General features: G+C 47.3%; 1 protein-coding gene across 1 annotated transcript in view; it reads right to left on the bottom strand.

The window, feature by feature from the left end:
* LOC146026207 (L-selectin-like) overlaps positions 1-19,494 on the bottom strand; it is a 237,071-nt gene that overhangs the window by 50,404 nt on the left and 167,173 nt on the right. Inside the window, exon 8 of the mRNA XM_083156666.1 lies at positions 5,335-5,520. Coding sequence (XP_083012792.1) covers positions 5,335-5,520 — 186 coding nt within the window. The remainder of the gene's footprint in view (positions 1-5,334; positions 5,521-19,494) is intronic.

The raw sequence follows: 19,494 nt of genomic DNA, 5'->3' as shown, positions 1-19,494 counted from the left end.
GACGCTGCTGCTGTTGTTGCTGGGAGTCATTCATCATCCCAGAGGGGAAGTCAGAACATCACTACTTTCACTAAGCAATTGACCATCTAACAGTCGTTTGCGGTGAGGATAAAGTACGACAGCAGTCATCCTAGGGCAAATCGGATAACTCAGGCCTTGATAGCTATGTTGGTGTTAGATGTGTGTCCGTTGTCTGCCATTAGTGGAGGGGGATTTAGATGATTGATGGAGGTAGTGTGTCCCTGCTAGATTCCACTTCACTAGGCAGGCGATACCCAGGATGTAAAGAAATGTCCAAAAAAGTGTACTCAGTGCCCTCAAAAACTTAACCATGGACATGTGTTACAGGGCAAACTAAAGGCTATATGATTGTGACAACCCACTCGGTAGATGCATCGTCTTCCGCAGCAACAGCAGAAGGCAGAATGAGTGATGGTGTAACGATGGTAAGCAGGTACTGATGTTGAAGCAGGGACTCTGGATTAGAACCAATGTCTGGACACCAGAGTCAGGCTGCAGCAAGGTGGTAAGTCATAGATGCTATGGAAAGCAGGAAACACTCAGAGGTAACAGGAGACACTGTTACCCTAAGGACATCATTGCACTGACTGTTTGCTTGGCTCAGCTTCAGCTTATTAATAGGCAAAGAATGCAGCAGATTGGTTGTAGCGGAGTTATGTCAGAATAGCCAGTCCAGGATTGGCTGAGGAGCTCCTGTGAATCACACCAATACGGTCGCGCCCATGTTGGAGACAGAAATGATGTTTGGTATGCATGTTGAAAGGGCTAAGGCCTGGAACCGAGAGAAGGCCCAGTGCTGGGAGTTTGTGACCAACAAGGCCGCAGACTGTGTTCAGCAGTGCCCGCTGAGATGATATAACAGAAGACACTGACCGTGCACACCTGGTGCTAGCCAGACACTTGAACGCCGCAGCGCAGATCTGGATGACAGTCTCCGAACAAGCCTAGAGAAACACCAGGAATGTAAGTAAGTGTTTCTCAGACCTTGAATCGTGACAAAAGCTGAATGTGGCTACACCTGCAGTCAAAAACTCTAAATCAAAGGGGAATTATCAAAGATAATGATATAAGTCTGCAATTGGCTCCAAACATCAAGAACAGTTTTATGTAAATGACGAACCAATGATTGTGAAACAGGAGCACAAAAGATCATACCAATGTGGAGTTGATTAAGAGGGAAAGTTGGAGATCTCCATCTATTTGAGCCCTGATATGTCCCCTTTTCAGGCAGGGTAATGGGCCAAACGCAATGTATAGTTGGCAAGACCATCTAAGCCCTATTGCAATGACTTCCCCTGCATCAAATATAGCACTGACAACACCTAAAGGAATCTCAAGATATGCTTTTGAGAGATGCCCCAATGAGCCCTTTGTATGTCCTGATGGGAAATTTACAAAGATAACTCAGAAAACAATTGAGGAAATGTTTTGTTGGAGAGCACAAAGGAGGCAGCCAGAGAAGAAGCTGTTATATAACTTGTAGGAGGAAGGTGATGTATCTGTAGAAAGAAAGCCTACAGAAAGTGGAATGGTAAGTAACTAAAAAGATAACCTCAGCAGTCAAAAACTAATTGGTAACGCTGTTAAGCAAACCAGTGAATAGTAAGCAGTTTGCAGGCTAAATAAATATATATATATATATACTAGGTGATTCATCGCGCCCTACGGGCGCTCTTCACACCGTCGTAAGGGGCTGCGCCCCCTTAATTTGTGAACGTTTGTATATGAGAAATATGGTTAGAATTGTATGAAAGATGCCCTGTATTGCAACTTAGGTGTCCGCGAATCGCGGGAGGGGGGGTCGCGGAGGGTGCCGCGAATTGCAGGAGGGGGGGTCATGGGGGGTGCCGCGAATTGCAGGAGGGGGGGTTGTGGGGGGGTGGATGCTGCGAATCGCGGGAGGGGAGGGATTGCAGAGAATCGCGGGAGGGGGGTCGCGGGGTGGGTTGCCGCAAATCGCGGGAGGGGGGTTACGGGGGCGGGGGTTGCGGCGAATCATGGTAGGGGGGGTCGCAGGGGGGTGTGCCGTGAATCACGGGAGGGGGGATCACGGGGTGGGGTGCCGAGAATCGTGGGGGGGTGTGTGTGTGCCGTGAATCGCGGGAGTGGGGGTTGCGGGGGGGGGGGGTGTGACGCGAATCGCCACAAGAAAAAATCAACACAGAAAGGTCAACACATGTAAATGTTGACATAAGTGTGGCACTTCATTGGTGTCCATGTCGACACATGAGAATGAATATGAAAACATTAAAAAAATGAAAAAAAAAAAACTTCAAAAACTCATGTCAACCTTTTTCATTGTCGACCATAGCCATGTCAGTGTTTTCCATGTGCAATTTATTTCTGGAGCTGCCGCGAATCGCGGGGGGGTGCCGCGAATTGCGGGAGGGGGGGTCGCGGGGGTGGGTGCCGCGAATCGCGGGAGGGGGGGTTACGAGGCGGGGGTTGCGGCGAATCATGGGAGGGGGGGTCGCGGGGGGTGTGCCGTGAATCACGGGAGGGGGGGTCACGGGGTGGGGTGCCGAGAATCGCGGGGGAGGTGTGTGTGTGTGTGCCGTGAATCGCGGGAGTGGGGGTTGTGGGGGGGGGGGGGTGGGGGGGGGTGTGACGCAAATCACCACAAGAAAAAATCAACACAGAAAGGTCAACACATGTAAATGTTGACATAAGTGTGGCACTTCATTGGTGTCCATGTCGACACATGAGAATGAATATGAAAATATTCAAAAAATGAAAAAAAAAACTTCAAAAACTCATGTCGACCTTTTTCATTGTCGACCATAGCCATGTCAGTGTTTTCCATGTGCAATTTAATTCTGGAGCTGCCGCGAATCACGGGGGGTGCCGCGAATTGCGGGAGGGGGGGGTCGCGGGGTTGGGTGCCGCGAATCGCGGGAGGGCGGGGTTCACAGGGGTTCCGGTGGGGGTTTGCCGCGAATTGCGGGAGGTGGGGGGTCATGGGGGGTGCCGCGAATCGCGGGAGGGGGGGTTGCGGGGGGTGTGACGCGAATCGCCACAAGAAAAAATCAACACAGAAAGGTCAACACATGTAAATGTTGACATAAGTGTGCCACTTCATTGGTGTCCATGTTGACACATGACAATGAATATGAAAACATTCAAAAAATGAAATAAATCTTCAAAAACTCATGTCAACCTTTTTCATTGTCGACCATAGCCGTGCCAGTGTTTTGCATGTGCCATTTAATCCTGGGGCTGCCGCGAATCGCGGGGGGTGCCGCGATTTGCGGGAGGGGGGGGGTTGCGGGGGGTGGGTGCCGCGAATCGCGGGAGAGCGGGGTTCATGGGGGTTCCGGTGGGGGGTTGCCGCGAATTGCGGGAGGGAGGGGGTCGCGGGGGGTGTGCCGCGAATCGCCGGAGGGGGGGTTGCGGGGGGTGTGACGCGAATCGCCACAAGAAAAAAATCAACACAGAAAGGTCAACACATGTAAGGTCAACACATGTAAATGTTGACATAAGTGTGGCACTTCATTGGTGTCCATGTCGACACATGAGAATGAATATGAAAATATTCAAAAAATGACAAAAAAAAACTTCAAAAACTTATGTCAACCTTTTTCATTGTCGACCATAGCCATGTCAGTGTTTTCCATGTGCAATTTAATTCTGGAGCTGCCGTGAATCACGGGGGGGTGCCGCGAATTGCGGGAGGGGGGGTCGCGGGGGTGGGTGCCGCGAATCGCGGGAGGGCGGGGTTCACAGGGGTTCCGGTGGGGGGTTGCTGCGAATTGCGGGAGGTGGGGGGGTCACGGGGGGTGCCGCGAATCGCGGGAGGGGGGGTTGCGGGGGGGTGTGACGCGAATCACCACAAGAAAAAATCAACACAGAAAGGTCAACACATGTAAATGTTGACATAAGTGTGCCACTTCATTGGTGTCCATGTCGACACATGACAATGAATATGAAAAAATTAAAAAAATTACAAATAAATCTTCAAAAACTCATGTCAACCTTTTTCATTGTCGACCATAGCCATGTCAGTGTTTTGCATGTGCCATTTAATCCTGGGGCTGCTGCGAATTGCGGGGGGGGGGGGGGGTGCCGCGAATCGCGGGAGGGGGGTCGCAGGGGGGGTGCCGCCAATCGTGCAAGGGGGGGTCGCGGGGGGGTTCTTTTTGCCGCGAACCGCAGGAGGGAGGTCGCGCGGGGGGTGTTTTTGCCGCGAATCGCGGGAGGGAGGGACGCGCGGGGGGGAGGTTTTTCCGCAAATCGCGGGAGGGGGGCGCTCACCTGGTGGCTGTGGAGTAGCAGTGCTGGGCAACATGGGAAGGCAGTGGGTGTCTGGCACTGTCTGTGGGCTCACTGGGCTGGTTCTCTGTCACATACCTCCCAACATGACTCTCTCCAGGAGGGACACAATTCTCTGTTTCTAGACTTCCCCTTAATGTATGATTGCCATCACCTGTTTTAAACAGGTTAATTTCTCAGATAGGTGTTCAGCACAGATGAAGAGGAAAGTCCAGGAACAGAGCGTTATAGACACAGACACCCACTTTGAGTGACAGATGTAGCCAAATATATAGGAGATATATATATATATATATATATATATTGTGGTTGTAACACAGAGAAGCACACTAGCACTTGCAGCCAGGAGTGACCAACTTCTTTCTCACCATATATCCATCCTTTCAAGGAGAAAAGATCATTTGTACTTTTAAGGACTTTTTTATTTTCATTTTCCCTCACCTTTCAATTGGTATATCATGTCAGAAGCCAAGAGGTTAAAATAATTCACCCCTCCAGTCTCCTCTAAGGGACAATTATTGTATATCTTCATACGGAAGAAAAAGTAGAAAAAAACTCCGTAGGACAACTCTGCACTGATAATCTGGCCCTTAATAAGGACAGGAATTCTATAGAAAGGTGTAACCACTTTCAGATCAATTGAAACTTAACAGAAAATTAAGAGATTTAAGAGACACATTTAAAAACTTTACCCCTGATGAAGTCTCACTGTGATGAAACGCATCAGTATACGTTCTTCATCTAAAGAATCAAGAAAATCACTCCTAAGACTAAGAGCTGCTGTAAAATGCCTTTTTTAGTTTGTATATTTTAAATAAATGTTTTGTGTAAGAAAATTGATTTGTATCTATATAAGGAAAGACTGAATTATCATTGAGCAATTTGAACTGGGAGCTATTTAGCACTATTATGGTGATACAGTATAATATCATTGTTACTTTCATAGGTGCCGGTGCTGATTGCTAGCTTCAATGTTATTCCTGAAAGTCCTAGACTTCTGCATTTGTAATACTGTATATAGAAACTGACTTTTCAAAATAGTACCTTCACATTCAGGAATGTCCTCTGTCCACACTCCTTTAGGTCCACACTTCATTACCTTGGAGCCCTTTAACTTCCATCCTTCTGAGCAAATGAATTCACAAGTGGAGCCAAAGCTGTTCTCAGACCACAAATTATTGCATGAAAATGAACCATATTTTGGAGTACTGGGGGCATCACATTTAACAGCTGCACAAAGAATGTGAATTTTTAATATTTGGGCCTATGATTGTAAAAATAGAGCTATACAAGCCTAACGAAAGCTTCTTCAATTAAGTAGTAATACTGTTTTATTAAGTTACACAAAATAGGTGGCCACCGATTATTGATTGTGTATGTATATTTTACTGTAACAATAAATTTATATGAATTTAATACTTTTTAATAAATATATTTGTTTACAAGCAAGTGGTTAGTGTTAATTCAGACCTACATGCACCTGTGTCATATAAGCGCAGTCCTTCTTTTACAAAAACCTATGATTGTAATGCATGGTATGAGGTTAGGTGAGAAGGTGGGATGTTGAGCGTAGCAACCAATCAGATCCAGGGCCGGCGCTGGCCGCTCAGCAGCTCCTGCAAAGCAGGGAGGCGCCATGCTGAAAAGGCGCACTGTCCCTGCTCTGCTGCTAAAGCTGCCTCAGCCCGGCCCCTCGCCTTCACTGCCTGCATGCCGCCCGCAGCGCTTGTCTGACAGCGCTGGGCAGCAGTATGGAGACGGAGTACACACACAGTATGGAGAGATGGATGCTGCGCCCCGCTGTGTGCGGCTGTGCGCACACAAACACACTGTCTCCGAGTCTTACAAAGTCCGCCTCCTGTCCCCAGCAAAGAGCGGTCACGGCAGTGCCTGGCTCAGCTGTTTCCCCCCCCTGCACCAGTCTCCGTGTGCTCCTCGCTGCACTCTGACCTGATATCTCTGACAGCAGCCATTCAGGGCTGGCTGGTGCAGTGTCTGTTCAGTTCAGGGACACTCACACAGCGCAGCCCGGACGGAGCCTTCACAGCTGCACAAAACTTCATTACTGGGGCCAGCCCATCTCCTGGAACCAGCCACCAATGAGCTGAGCTCCCATACGGCTGGCCCCTCCCCTCCTGTGTCCCGACCTGATACTCTTCTCTCCTCCCGGGCAGCATGAAATGAATCCTGCTCCCTCCCTTCTCCACACCCTGTACAGAAGCTCCCCTCCTTGGTGAGTTTTTTGGTGGATATAGTCATCATGTGTAGGTATAATGTGGGTGGGAGCTGTTGTTTTCTTTGTTAAATGTGTTTCATACATGGGGGGGGATGTTATCTTGTTTGGTGTGTGTGTACTATGTGTCTGCATGTGAGTGTAAAAATATACATGTAACTTGCATAAATAATGTGTGTGTGTGGGGGGGTGGAGTTATCTTGTTTAGTGTGTGTGTGTGTGTGTGTGTGTGTGTGTGTGTATGTGTGTGTGTGTGTGTGTGTGTGTGTGTGTGTGTACAATGTGTTTGCAAGTGAGTGTAAAAATGTATGTGTGACTTGCATACGTAATTTGTGTGGGGGGAGGGGGGAGTTTGCTGGTATTTTCTTTATTATATGTGTGTGTTGAAAAATACATGTGTTGTTGGTGGAAGGGGGGCTTGTTTTTTTCTGTGTTTGTAACTAATTTTGCATGTATTTAAGGGGCGGCTGGGCGGACAGGCAGGGCTGTAGCCCAGACCGCCAAACCACGGAGGGTGCCATCCTGGGAATCCATGCTGTGGTGCAAAAATGTAATTTTTTGGTCCCCCTCCTCCACTCCAACCCAGGTCAGTAATGTAGTGGTGGGTATAGAGGGGTCAGTGATGTAGGGTATAGAGGGGTCAGTGATGTAGTGGTGGGTATAGAGGGGTCAGTGATGTAGTGGTGGATACAGAGGGGTCCGTAGTGTAGTGGTGGGTATAGAGGGGTCAGTAGTGTAGTGGTGGGTATAGAGGGGTCAGTGATGTAGTGGTGGATACAGAGGGGTCCGTAGTGTAGTGGTGGGTATAGAGGGGTCAGTAGTGTAGTGGTGGGTATAGAGGGGTCAGTGATGTAGGGTATAGAGGGGTCAGTGATGTAGTGGTGGGTATAGAGGGGTCAGTGATGTAGTGGTGGATACAGAGGGGTCAGTAATGTAGTGGTGGGTATAGAGGGGTCAGTAGTGTAGTGGCGGGTATAGAGGGGTCAGTAGGGTATAGATGGGTCAGTACTCTAGGGTATAGAGGGGTCAGTAGGGTATAGATGGGTCAGTACTGAAGGGTATAGAGGGGTCAGTAGGGTATAGATGGGTCAGTACTGTAGTGTAGGGTGTAGAGGGGTCAGTACTGTAGGGTATAGAGGGCTCAGTTATATTTGGGACTTATGAATAGGACTCCACTGTTTATTCAGGTTGTTACTATAAGAGTAACAAGTGACTTTGAAAATTATTTTTTATTTATTTTGTAATATATTGTTTCCTACAGTAGATGGGTTCTGTATACTCACTGGGGCAGGGTGCACCAAAGGTAAAAATGTAGCCAAACCTCTGAAAATCCGTATTCAGCGGTCCAACCACATTTCTCGTATACACCAAGCTCCTGAATGGGATACATTCTAGAGCATGGACTTGGTGGGCATTGCCATCTGTAAATGGCATTGCGTTATAGAAGCCTATGGGCTTCTTTTTGCAATATGTACTGAATGGGATTTAATCTCCTCCCAGTGCCCATGCAGTGCGTTTATCTGATGCATGCGCAGAAAGATGCAGTGTGTTGTGTTCTACTTGCTGGTTTCTGACAGGCGGCATTCTAAGCCCATTCCTGCTGATTAAGCAAACCAGGCCTCCAACACTGTGAATCCCATTTCATGCGCTGGTAGAAAAAGCGGGGCCACTGTCTTGTGTTTGCCCCCCAGGCTGAAAGTTGCCAGCCAGCCCCTGCCAGCAGCTCCCCTCACTCACTGTGCCTTGCCCTTGATGTCATGATGGCCGCCCCCTACCCATTGCTCCCCAGGCTGTCAATCAAATGAGCAGCATAGCCTTGTGTGGAGTGGCCAGTGTCAGTCATCTACACTCCGCCCCCTCTATCGCCTCCTTTCCCCCTCGGTCACGAGAGGGGTGTAATGTAATGGCGACCTCTGTGTCCTGGTCCTGCCTACGCAGATAGAAGAGGAGGGACTGGTCTGCACAAGATTTAAACAGCAATGAGTGAGTATTTTATAATACATGTTATAACATATTTTTTATAATTGTATATTTTTTTAATATTCAGTTAGACAGATAAATGATGTACTTAAATCATACTTGTCTACCTGAAAATGCTCTGTTCCTGGGCTTCCCTGGTAATGTAGGATTGCCTGCACCTGTGGTGACACCTTTCTTATCAGTTACCTAGCTCCCCACAGGTGCTGGCAATCCTACATTACCAGGGAAGTCCAGGAACAGAGCATTTTCTCCCTCATGGAGAGGGTCAGGTAGCCAAGTATGACTTAAATAATGGGCTGGGTTATCATTATAGGGGTTATTCTAGTCCATTCGGTCCTCTGTGCATTCGCACGGAGGACCGATAGTGCGCGCCTGCGGTCCTGCGTTCTCATCGTATTGAGGCAGTGACACGGGAGCGGGGGCTGGCAGCTGATATCACCGGATGTCAGCTGCCCGCCCATTTCCTGCCAGCATGCACGCATATTTAAGTGACTTAAAAGTCACTTTTATATGTGTGTACCTTCCACATCTTTCGATGGTTGCTGACCATCGAAAGATGTGGGCGGTTACTCGAGGCAGATGAATGAATGTTTATGCTAAACATCCATTTGCAGCATGTGCGGGCGAACCTGCAATGGCAATGTGACAGGGCGCAAAATGTATGGTTTGCAGGAGGGCGCCGGACACCCTTGCACCGGCCCTGATCAGATCTATGATCTTCTACAAAGTGCTAAATAATCTTTTAGAAGGTGCTAAGTAAATAAGAAGTAGAATCTGGGTGCTATGGGCAACATCCCATCTTCAATAGAATTCACATCATCGTAAATCTACACCGGAGTGTTTATAAGATCAGCACAATTTATCCCATAGTATATACAGTACCAAGCATTACAGATGTACCGCCACTCATCCAGCGCCTGGGCTCACCAGACCACCCCCAATGGCAAGCAGATGCTACATCTGACTGGGACGTGCGAGCGTCCCACATGCATGCGCGTCCCAGTTTCCCGTCAGTGAGGGACAGGAACCCTACCCGTCTCCATTTCAGGGAGACGGGCAGGGTTAGGGGGAGGATCAGGGATGTGGGGGACGGTGACGAGGCAGTGGGGAACGGGGGGGTGCTCTGTTTGAAGGGGATGCGCGTGTGTCTCATGCACATGCATCCCCTTCTGGCGGGGGCTGGCCCCTGCCTGAATGAAAAGGAATCATTCTACATTATATAAGACAACTGAACAAGTCCCTAGTATCACAAATATTAAGTAACTTATCTGCAAATATGAAGTTCCAAAGCAAACAGAAATAAATTAGCCATAATGCTAAATGCTTAGCAACATCAGGCACATAACGATCAGTGGTAGATTTATCAAGGATTAGAGAGAGACAACATGGAGAAAGATTAAGTAGCTTCCAATCTGCTTCTAAATGTCATTTTTCAAACACAGCCTTTAAAATAACAGAATCTGATTTGTTAGAACTTGTTCTCACTCCATTTTTATCTCTCACCAAGCTTTGATAAACTTCACTCTTAGACAGATATACTAATGCTTGGGCCACACATTGCAGCCAAAATCTCCGCACAGGCTGGTGATGCACCCCTCCTACTTTCTGTTCCTGCTCATGCTACAACTGAGTACTCTTCTCTGCGCTCTGCTAAACCCTCCACCACTACATGCTGCTGCAGGAGCCCAACCAGAGCAGATTAACCCTTTGACATCCAGTTCTTCTGCAGTAAGTTGGAAGTGTGTGGTTCCACTTTTTTTTTTTACCAGAGCTATACATATTGTATGAGTGTGTGTATTTCTTTGTGATGTAGTATACAGTATATTATATTCTGCATCTTTCCCCTGCTCATATCCACCCTGCAGTTATATGTTAAAACTGTAACTCCACAATCTCACACTTGTGTCTATTTCCAGGTGTCAACACCTGTGTGTCAGCAGCAGAGTGTGTCTGTGCCCATGTGTCAGTATCTGTGTGTCGGTGTATGCCTGTGTGCTAGCTTGTCAGTGTAGTATGTTTGTCAAGTCTGTGTATATGTGTGTGTCAGTGTCCCCCTGTGTGTCAGCATTTGTCAGTGTCCATGTGTCAGCTGCTGTCTGTGTTAGCATTTGTATGTCAGTGTCAGCATATGTCTACATGTCTGTATGAGCAACCATCTGCCAGCATCTGTCAGTGTGCTTACGCCCCACGTTTCATGGGCATTCCCATGAAAACGTTGGGCGTATGTATGGTAATGCAGCCATGACGCACATGTGGGGGGCGGACAGCTGACCTAGCCAGATGTCAGCTGCCCGCCCATATCTCTGCTTTCATACGGAAACATGTCCGAGTGGTCTGGAGCACTCGGTGCTGCCTGACCGCTCAGTCCATCATTCGATGGTCGGCACCCATCGGAGGATGGGGGAGGTTCCCACAGATGGAGGAGGTGTTCACATGAATCATCCACTCGTGGTCTGTTCACTCGGCGTCTTACCGCGTTCGGATGGTGTGAGCAATCCGTACGGTAGGCAGGTCTAAGAACACTCGGTTCCTGTCCGAAAATACGCATCTGTCCGAGTCAACTAGAATAAGGGCCATATGCAATAAGAAACTTAGGATGACATTTAATGGAATGTGAATTTTAGTAACATTTTGAAATCGCACCTTATCGCAACGTATCACACTTTTTCCATTTGAAATTTTTTCCTCCAAAACTGATTATTTAATGGGATGTGAAAATGCACCCAAAAAGTGCAATAAAGTGTGAAGAGATGCGATGTGATGAAAATTTATGACACATACTGTAAATGTGTGATTTCCCCCACCGGTCATGTGCGAGTTTATGACCAACCGGAATGCGAATTACGATACTGCCTAACCATGCCAAAGGAATGGGATCATTAGTCAGACTGCATTTAGGTCTACAAGCATTAGGTCTACACCATTAGGTCGACTTGCATTTAGGTCGTCCTTACTGAAGGTCGACATGGGTTAGGTCGACATGGTCATTTATTTTTTAAATTTTTTCAAGCGTCGACAGAGTCAACATAGCAACGCGTCCCCTCGCATGGCGAGCGCACCGAGCCATGCTTCGGGCACAGTGCCTCGCTATGCTCGGCACACTATTTTATTCTCCCACCATGCCCTAGTGGATGGTAGGGCATGAAATACCGCCTGTCGGCACATGTCGACTCATGAAACAGTCAAATAACCCCATGTTGACCTTTTGCCTGTCGACCTTAACCATGTCGACATAATGACCCTGTCGACCTTATAAAAGTCGACCTAATGACCATGTCGACCTAAGTCATGTTGACCTTCAGTCATGTCGACCTAAATGCAGGTCGACCTAGTGCTGTAGACCTAATGCTTGTAGACCTAAATGCTGTAAACAATATGACCGTATCCCATGCCAAATAACCCCCTAACGTATTGGCCCCTACAATATGCATCACACCCCCTATATAAAGGAGCCCAGCTGCCATTTTCACCTCTGAAAGGTAGTAAGGAGCATGGAGAGGAGGAGTGTCAGTGAACAGAGGTATGTTTGGGAGTGCAGGTGGCAGAGGCAGCAGGGGGCCAGTCACAGCCAGCACTAGCAGAGGAGCCAGGGGGAAAGCCAGCAGAGGCACACTGAGAGGCAGCAGTGTGAGAGGGAGAGGCAGCAGTGTGCCAGGCAGCATGGCCACAGCAAGGCCTGGGCCAGGCTGGACCCCGGAGGAGCAGGCCCAGCAGGAGGAGGTGAAGGACCCTCTTGCATCCACATCTCATCCACTCACACAGGACCTGTTCAGCACACAGTCCGAGGAGGAGCAGCAGGAGGCCAACATGTCTGATGCTGACTGGCCTGAGGTGGAGGAAGATGGAGGTGAGGAGGAGGAGGGTGAGACTGCCCTGGAGGAGGAGGGGGACATGGCCACAGAGGAGGTGGAGGAGGAGGCAGAAAGTGGCCGCACCCAAAAATGGTCATACAGTAAGGTGCAGTTCACCTATGAGGAAAATGCGGCACTTGTCCGCGCTATAGTCCCTGTATATGACCAGCTGCTGGGGAAGCATAACAACAGGACCACTGCGCAGCGGAAGAGGGCCATGTGGGACTCTATTACATGGGCCATTAATGCAGCCACAAAAGGACCGTCAGGAGGAACCACCCAACCTGTGAAATATACTTCCTATGAGAGAAAACTTAAGCGCATCATCCCACCAGAGGTCCTTCCTGGGCTCCATGTGGCGGATACAGATAGGCCAGCAACGCCACCCCAAGCTGGTAAGTGTTCACACATTTTCATATACATCATACATTGCAATGTTTTTTAACTGTAATGCTGTCTTGTAATGTTTGCATTACAGTAGTGTTGCTGTGGAACTACATATCCCTGCAAGGGGAACTTATGTAAATGTCATGGTCATAAATAGAAATTGATGGTGATGCTGGGTCATGTAGTTCCACACCTGCTGGTTTTGGTCAAATGTCTATCAAATTATGTGAGGTTTAAATTGCTCAGTCCCCAAACATACTTGTCATGTTGTCATAGCTAAAAAGCCTCCATACAGCATTATTGCAGGCATTTTGGATACAAATTCGCTTTGGATTCATTTTTTAAATAATATGTACATTTTATGAAAAAAATTACAATAAATAATTGGTCACCATGACCCATGTGTGTCCTAGGGGAAATAATAACCAAAAATCATCATGCATGCTGGTAAGAAATGCTGTCCTTGCAAGTTTTGTAATGCCTGTCCACCATTTTGTTTGCAGATCATCCATCCCAAAGTGCCCACGCACCACACACAGGCTGACGCATTGGTCCTGATGCAGAGGCTGCAGGTAAGCAAAATGAATGTGACACCATTACACATACAGTACACACACCTGTAACATGCACAATAGGCTACATTACAATCCACTCCTGCCACTACGTACCAACTGATATTAATGTAATGTGAAACAACCATCACTCTTATTACCAATCTAACCATTAAATGAAGTCCAGGGGTACATGTGTTACTGAACAGTACCCATTGTCATGTGGCATAACCCACAAGACACCTTAGAATCATAAAAACACATACTGCACAATTATGGTTGAATACTTAACCATTTGTTTTTTTTAAACAGAATCATCACAACTACTGCTACAACCAACAGATTCAGTGGAAATGATGGACGCAGATAAGGAAATAATCCGGTACTTGTGTATTATCACTGCGCCCACGATGTTGATATATAGCGGCATGCGATGCATGAGATGCGATCAGATGCGATTTTTAATTGTACAAGCACCCTGATGGGTGCTTACAATGTTAAATGCACCCCCATTGTCAATACCACCCCCACTATCAATGCTAACCCACAAGCCTGCAAGGGGCGGCGGTATGCGTCCTCCGACCTTTTCATACCCCCACTATCCACGTCGGCGTGGAGTTGATTTTAGATAGTGTGGAGAGTGCAGTGAGCCCCGCGAGGGGGCGCGGACTACTTTACATGTATTCCGCTGCCCCTCGCGGGGCTTGCTGCGCTCGCCATGCTTCGGGCTCGGTGGCTCGCTGCGCTCGCCACACTATCTACAATCAAATCCACGCCGACGTAGATAGTGGGGGTATGAGAAGGTTGGAGGACGCATACCGCTGCCCCTCGCGGGCTCGCTGCGCTCGCCACGCTTCGGGTTGCAGTTGATAGTGGGGGCGGCGTTGACAACAGGGGGGCATTTAACATTCTGGGTGCATTTAACATTGTATGCACCCATCAGGGTGCTTGTACAATTAAAAATTGCATGGCATCACATGCCATTTGCTGCCATGCGATGCGATATTTAATTGTACATTCAGGCTTTTTCACGTGGAATTCACATCGCATACCATCGCATACCCTATTTAGTGGTATGTGATGCGATGGACGCCGTGATAATACACAAGTACCGATAATCCTACAGCCCTTCGAATCGTTCTCGCCTAAGGAAGAAAACACTGCAACATCAGTGACTGAAAGGGCAACAACTGTGGTGACTCCCCACCAAACCCCACCCACCCAATCACACCCACACACCATCAACCCCAGAACAGGTAGCACAGCCATTGCACACATTTAAAAACATACAGATAGAATTCTTGGCAATGCAAAGCCATCAAATGGGCAATATTCAAGGCATAGTTGCCTACTCTCCTGCATTCTGCAGGAGACTCCCTGAAATGGCAGCAATCTCCCTCTCTCCCTCATTAGTCTAGCATTCTCCCTCATTTCACCTAGCCCACATTACACTTTTGCATAAAAAAAAAAAAAAATGAGAGATAGATACATTTTTATTGAATCATCAGCACCATTTCCCAGCACTTTACTAAGTATAGTCATTTTAAAAGATTCCTCTCAGATGTAGCAGTACACACCAACTATTCTAGGTGACACTTTCACAATTTCTTTTTACAATCTCTCCATATATGGGACTAGATACACCCTTTGGGTGGAGCATAAAACACCCCCTCAGTGGGGCACTGTGCAAAATTCTACTGCCAACTATAATCTCACTGAAACTAGTTTACAAAAGTAGGCAAGTATGATTCAAGGCTACATAAGAAACATGAAGATAGAGTGGGGGAATAGTAGTTAGGCCCCCTATTTGAAATATGTGGCCGTGGCCAATGCTTTTCGAGGGGTGTGCTACCACTGACACTGAAATAATGAAATAACCACAAGAAAAGACAAGTGTGTCATGGTGTGGTGCACCTTCAGAAAGTTAATTGCAACAATAAAAAGTAACCTTTATGAGGGGCAGGGTCAAGACGGCATGTGCGTAGAGGAGGAGGTCTGTGCTCTCCGGCGGCTCCATGCTTGATCGATAGCCTCCCCATGCTCCCTCCCCGCCGGTGTATCATGACACCGTGGTAAGCCTCTGATCAGTGTTACCTGGCTCCCTGCTCCCCGGCTTTTGTTGGACTCCTGCTCTCCCTCCTGGAGCGAGGTGCTCAGGGAAGCGCTGCTGTATGGCGCGCCGGAGCTGAGACGGACGGAGGGTGACGTCAGAGAAACCCTCTCCCCCGTTGTATCCTGGGTACCCGGAAGCGCGGCCGGCCACGTCTGAGCGGCGTCTGGAGCCCTCTCAAGAGAGAGGGGAGAGTGAGAACAAGGGCGCGCTGTTAAACCCCCTTTGCAAAATCCCGGCACCGCAGATCCAGTACCGAGGCAGCGGGTGGCAAGCGGACAGTAGCCCACGGCTGGCTGGGGACTGCCTGTGTGAAGAAAGGCTGCCAGAGTTGACTTTGATTCGGTCCTCCACTAATCTAATCTCAAGCCAATCGGGTCTTGGCCGGCATAGTGGCATAAGCTGCAGAAGTGCGACAGGAAAAGCTGGCTGGGGGAAGTCAAAGGAAGTAAACTGCAGGATTAAACATCTACACTGCTGGTAAGGCCACACACATTTGAACAAGTTAATGGTCTGTTCAAGGATTTGATAAAAAAGCAGGGGTGAATTGAGTTGCCCCCTCTGTTGAGACTGTCCATTAGGGGTTAACAGGTTCTCCTATGCTCTGAAAGGACCTCCTATACTGAGTTTATTTGTCTGTTTACACTGGCTAAAATAGCTGGGAAAGCTATGAGCAGCTGAATTGGATGAAGTGACAATCAGTGAGGGGATACTTTGTCATTGAAGCACGCTATTGATTCAGACTGTTCTCACTGCTAGAGGTACTAGCATCTTGATAAATGGGATTAGATCAACTCTAATATTCAAGTGTGTGTGGTGAAGTGCAGTATAAAAGATACCTTCGGACATTTTATCAAGCACATTTCTTGAAATAACGTCCAGAAGCATTCTTATGGTGCAAATTGAGTAATTACAAAGTATCTTGTATGCGGGACAGTACAGTGCCTTCACATAATATCAGGCTACGGGGAAAAGAAAGTATAAACCCCTCCAAAGCAGCCACTGCTTTAAGTGCAAACTCAGAACCCAGGCATATCTAGCGCACTAATATGGGGAAAACAGGCCAGAATACAGCAGCCGCAAGGCTGGAGAAGTATGCGCGTACGCAAGTAAAAAACCTGAGTGACTCTCGGGAAAATACCCCACAATGTACCCCCACAAAGGGGGGGAATACCTCCGAACAGCAAAGTGAGGTCACCTACAACAAGTTCTGGTAGCAGTTAATGCCTGTGAGACTCGTTTATCTGAACAGCTTAATAAAGTCCAGTCAGACATTATGCTTCTGCGAGATGACGCGCAAAAAATCCGAGTCAGGGTAGCTGAGGTGGAAACACGTGTATCGGAGATTGAGGACACGATTGGCCAGGTCAAAATCATGGCGGGTAAACTGTCGGAGATCCAAAATAAGATGTCCGATATGGAGGGGCGGTTGCGCCGCAATAATATCCACTTTGTAGGGTTCGAGGAAAGAGTGGAGGCAAGCTCACCCGAAAAATTTGTCGAAGAGTGGTTAAAACAAAACCTGGGGACAGAGGCTCTCTCCCCCTTCTTTACAATCGAAAGGGCACATAGGGTCCCATCTAGGGTCCCGATACCTGGAGGTCCTCCACGTACTCTTATTGCAAAGATATTACATTTCAGAGACCGGGACAACATCCTGAGAGCAGCGAGAACCATTGGCGATTTATCCCACAATGGGAAAAAAATCTCTTTATTCCCCGACCTCCCATATGAGGTGCAAAAGGAGAGAGCTAGATATCGAGATATAAAAGCGAGATTCAGAGAACTGAATATAAAATATTCTATGCTATATCCCACAAAATTAAGGATCGTGACCCAGGATGAGACCAAGTTTTTCTTAACACCTGGGGAAGCCGCTGCCTGGTTGGACAAGAATCATCCAACTATTAGACAATTGGCAACTAGCTAATGCATCGGTCTCAGGCATCGTTTGGAGCTGGAGGTCTGACACAAGAAGAGAACTGATATACTGTTGGACATTATGACCCGGTCCTCATAACTTACATTGTCATGCTGAGTGTTTGAATAACAGCTAGGGAATATAAAATGGTTAATAACATTCATTCCTTACATGGGCTTGGGAGGGGGGTCGAGGTTGGGTGTAACTAAAATAAATAATAATAATAAGTATGGAGCTCCCGGAGGGCTGGGCCTGCCTAAGGTAAAAGTGACCTAAAGTAAATTGCCCCTAGTGAAAGTTGGAGGGTTGAAAGGGTTATTTGGTTGGGAGGGGCACGAATTAGGTATGCCTAGCTGGGTAGGCTATACAGGGTGGGGGGCGGTCAGTGGGTATATGTTACGTGTTGTGTGTGTTTATGTGTTTGTGTATTTTGCATGCAGCCTAGTGAAATTGTGGACCGAAACAGAACAACTATGTAACCATAGCTGGATTCAAATAGATCTTGTGTTCCAATCGTTACTGAGAGGCTGGGGGACATGGATACCCCGAGATGAAACCCAGGGAAATCCGCTAGAAATTGTACTTGAGACGAAATGGTAACATTTTTGACCTGGAATGTCCGTGGGTTAAACAAGAAGGTGAAGCGTTCCTTGGTACTTAAACAATGTAAGACCCTTGCTGCCCATATCATCTGTCTTCAAGAGATGCATTTATATGGTGATAAAGTACTGGCGCTCAGGCGTCCTTGGATTGGAATGTCTTTTCATTCTCTGTTTTCCTCTTCCTCTAGAGGGGTCTCTATAATTATTAGGAAAAATATTGTGTTTGAACTTATTGCATCCAAAATAGATGCCAGGGGTCGATATGTTTTCTTGGACTGGAATATTGACTCTATTAGATATTGCATATTGGTGGTGTATATCCCCCCTCCTTTTTCCTATGAGGTACTCAGACTGGCGGTAGATTTCGTATCCGCACGGCCTGATAGCTTCATTATATGTATGGGGGATTTTAATGCAGTTATGAACCCTTGTATGGATAAGTGGAACAACAAAGGGGGATATGTCACTAATAAGAGCAGGCTCGCTGAATTTATCACGGAGGTGGGTTGGTGGGATGTTTGGAGAGAGAGACATCCTAAGGTCAATCAATTTTCGTGTTACTCGCCATCCCACAACACATTCTCGAGAATTGATATGATCCTTACTTCTAAAAATCTGCTTAAAAATATCTCAACAATAGAGTATAAGCCTCGCGGTATTTCTGATCATTCTCCCATATTAATGCAGATGGACTCCAACTTACAGCAGGGTTTTAAGTACTGGAGATTCTATCCTTCCTGGTTGACTCAATTTAGTTGTACACAGGAATTGAGTGTTGAAACTAATGAGTTTTTTAAGGTGAACACAGATTCTGCAAGCCCCATGGTGGTCTGGGACGCGTACAAGGCAGTCCTTAGAGGAAGCCTTATGAAAAAAATAGCAATAGTAAAAAGGAAAACTCGAGAAATAGCTTCAACACTGGAAACAAAAATGGTAGAGATGGAACAGAGATACCTATCGGAAAAAACTGAACCAATAAGATTAGAATGGCTGGCGGTACAACGAGGGTGGGTTGAACACCTCCAAATTATGGCCAATCAGAGATTACTAAAACAGTCACATCAGTTCTACGGGAATAGTGACAGAGCAGGTAGATATATGGCCTATCTCTCAAAAATAGACACAAATCTGCAAATACAGTAGCAAAAATATATTCAGATAATGGAGAACTGCGGATAACCCCATCCGAAATAGCTGAGACATTCAAGGCCCATTTCAGTGAAGTATATCAAACTAGATTAATCCATGGGAGTAACAACATTGGGAACTATCTAGATAATATAGACCTGCCCACGTTGTCACCAGAAGATAGTAGTCTATTAGACTCTCCATTCACCATTCAGGAGGTGGAGGATGTGATTAAGTCACTCCCGCCGAATAAAGCCCCAGGGATAGATGGGATACCGGGAGAAATATATAAACAATTGTGAGGGACCCTTGCCACAAGGCTAATACATCTGTTCCAGGCAATGGAAACTGAGGGTAAATTGACAAACTCAATGTCGGAAGCCATCATGACTGTCATCCCTAAAAGCGGTAAGGACCCCGCACTGGTCGACTCATATAGGC

This window comes from Crinia signifera, chromosome 8 (assembly GCF_055691185.1).
Source record: "Crinia signifera chromosome 8, ASM5569118v1, whole genome shotgun sequence".
NCBI lineage: Eukaryota > Metazoa > Chordata > Amphibia > Anura > Myobatrachidae > Crinia > Crinia signifera.
Note: the sequence above shows the minus strand (reverse complement) of the source record. Positions and strands in the feature narration are given on the sequence as shown.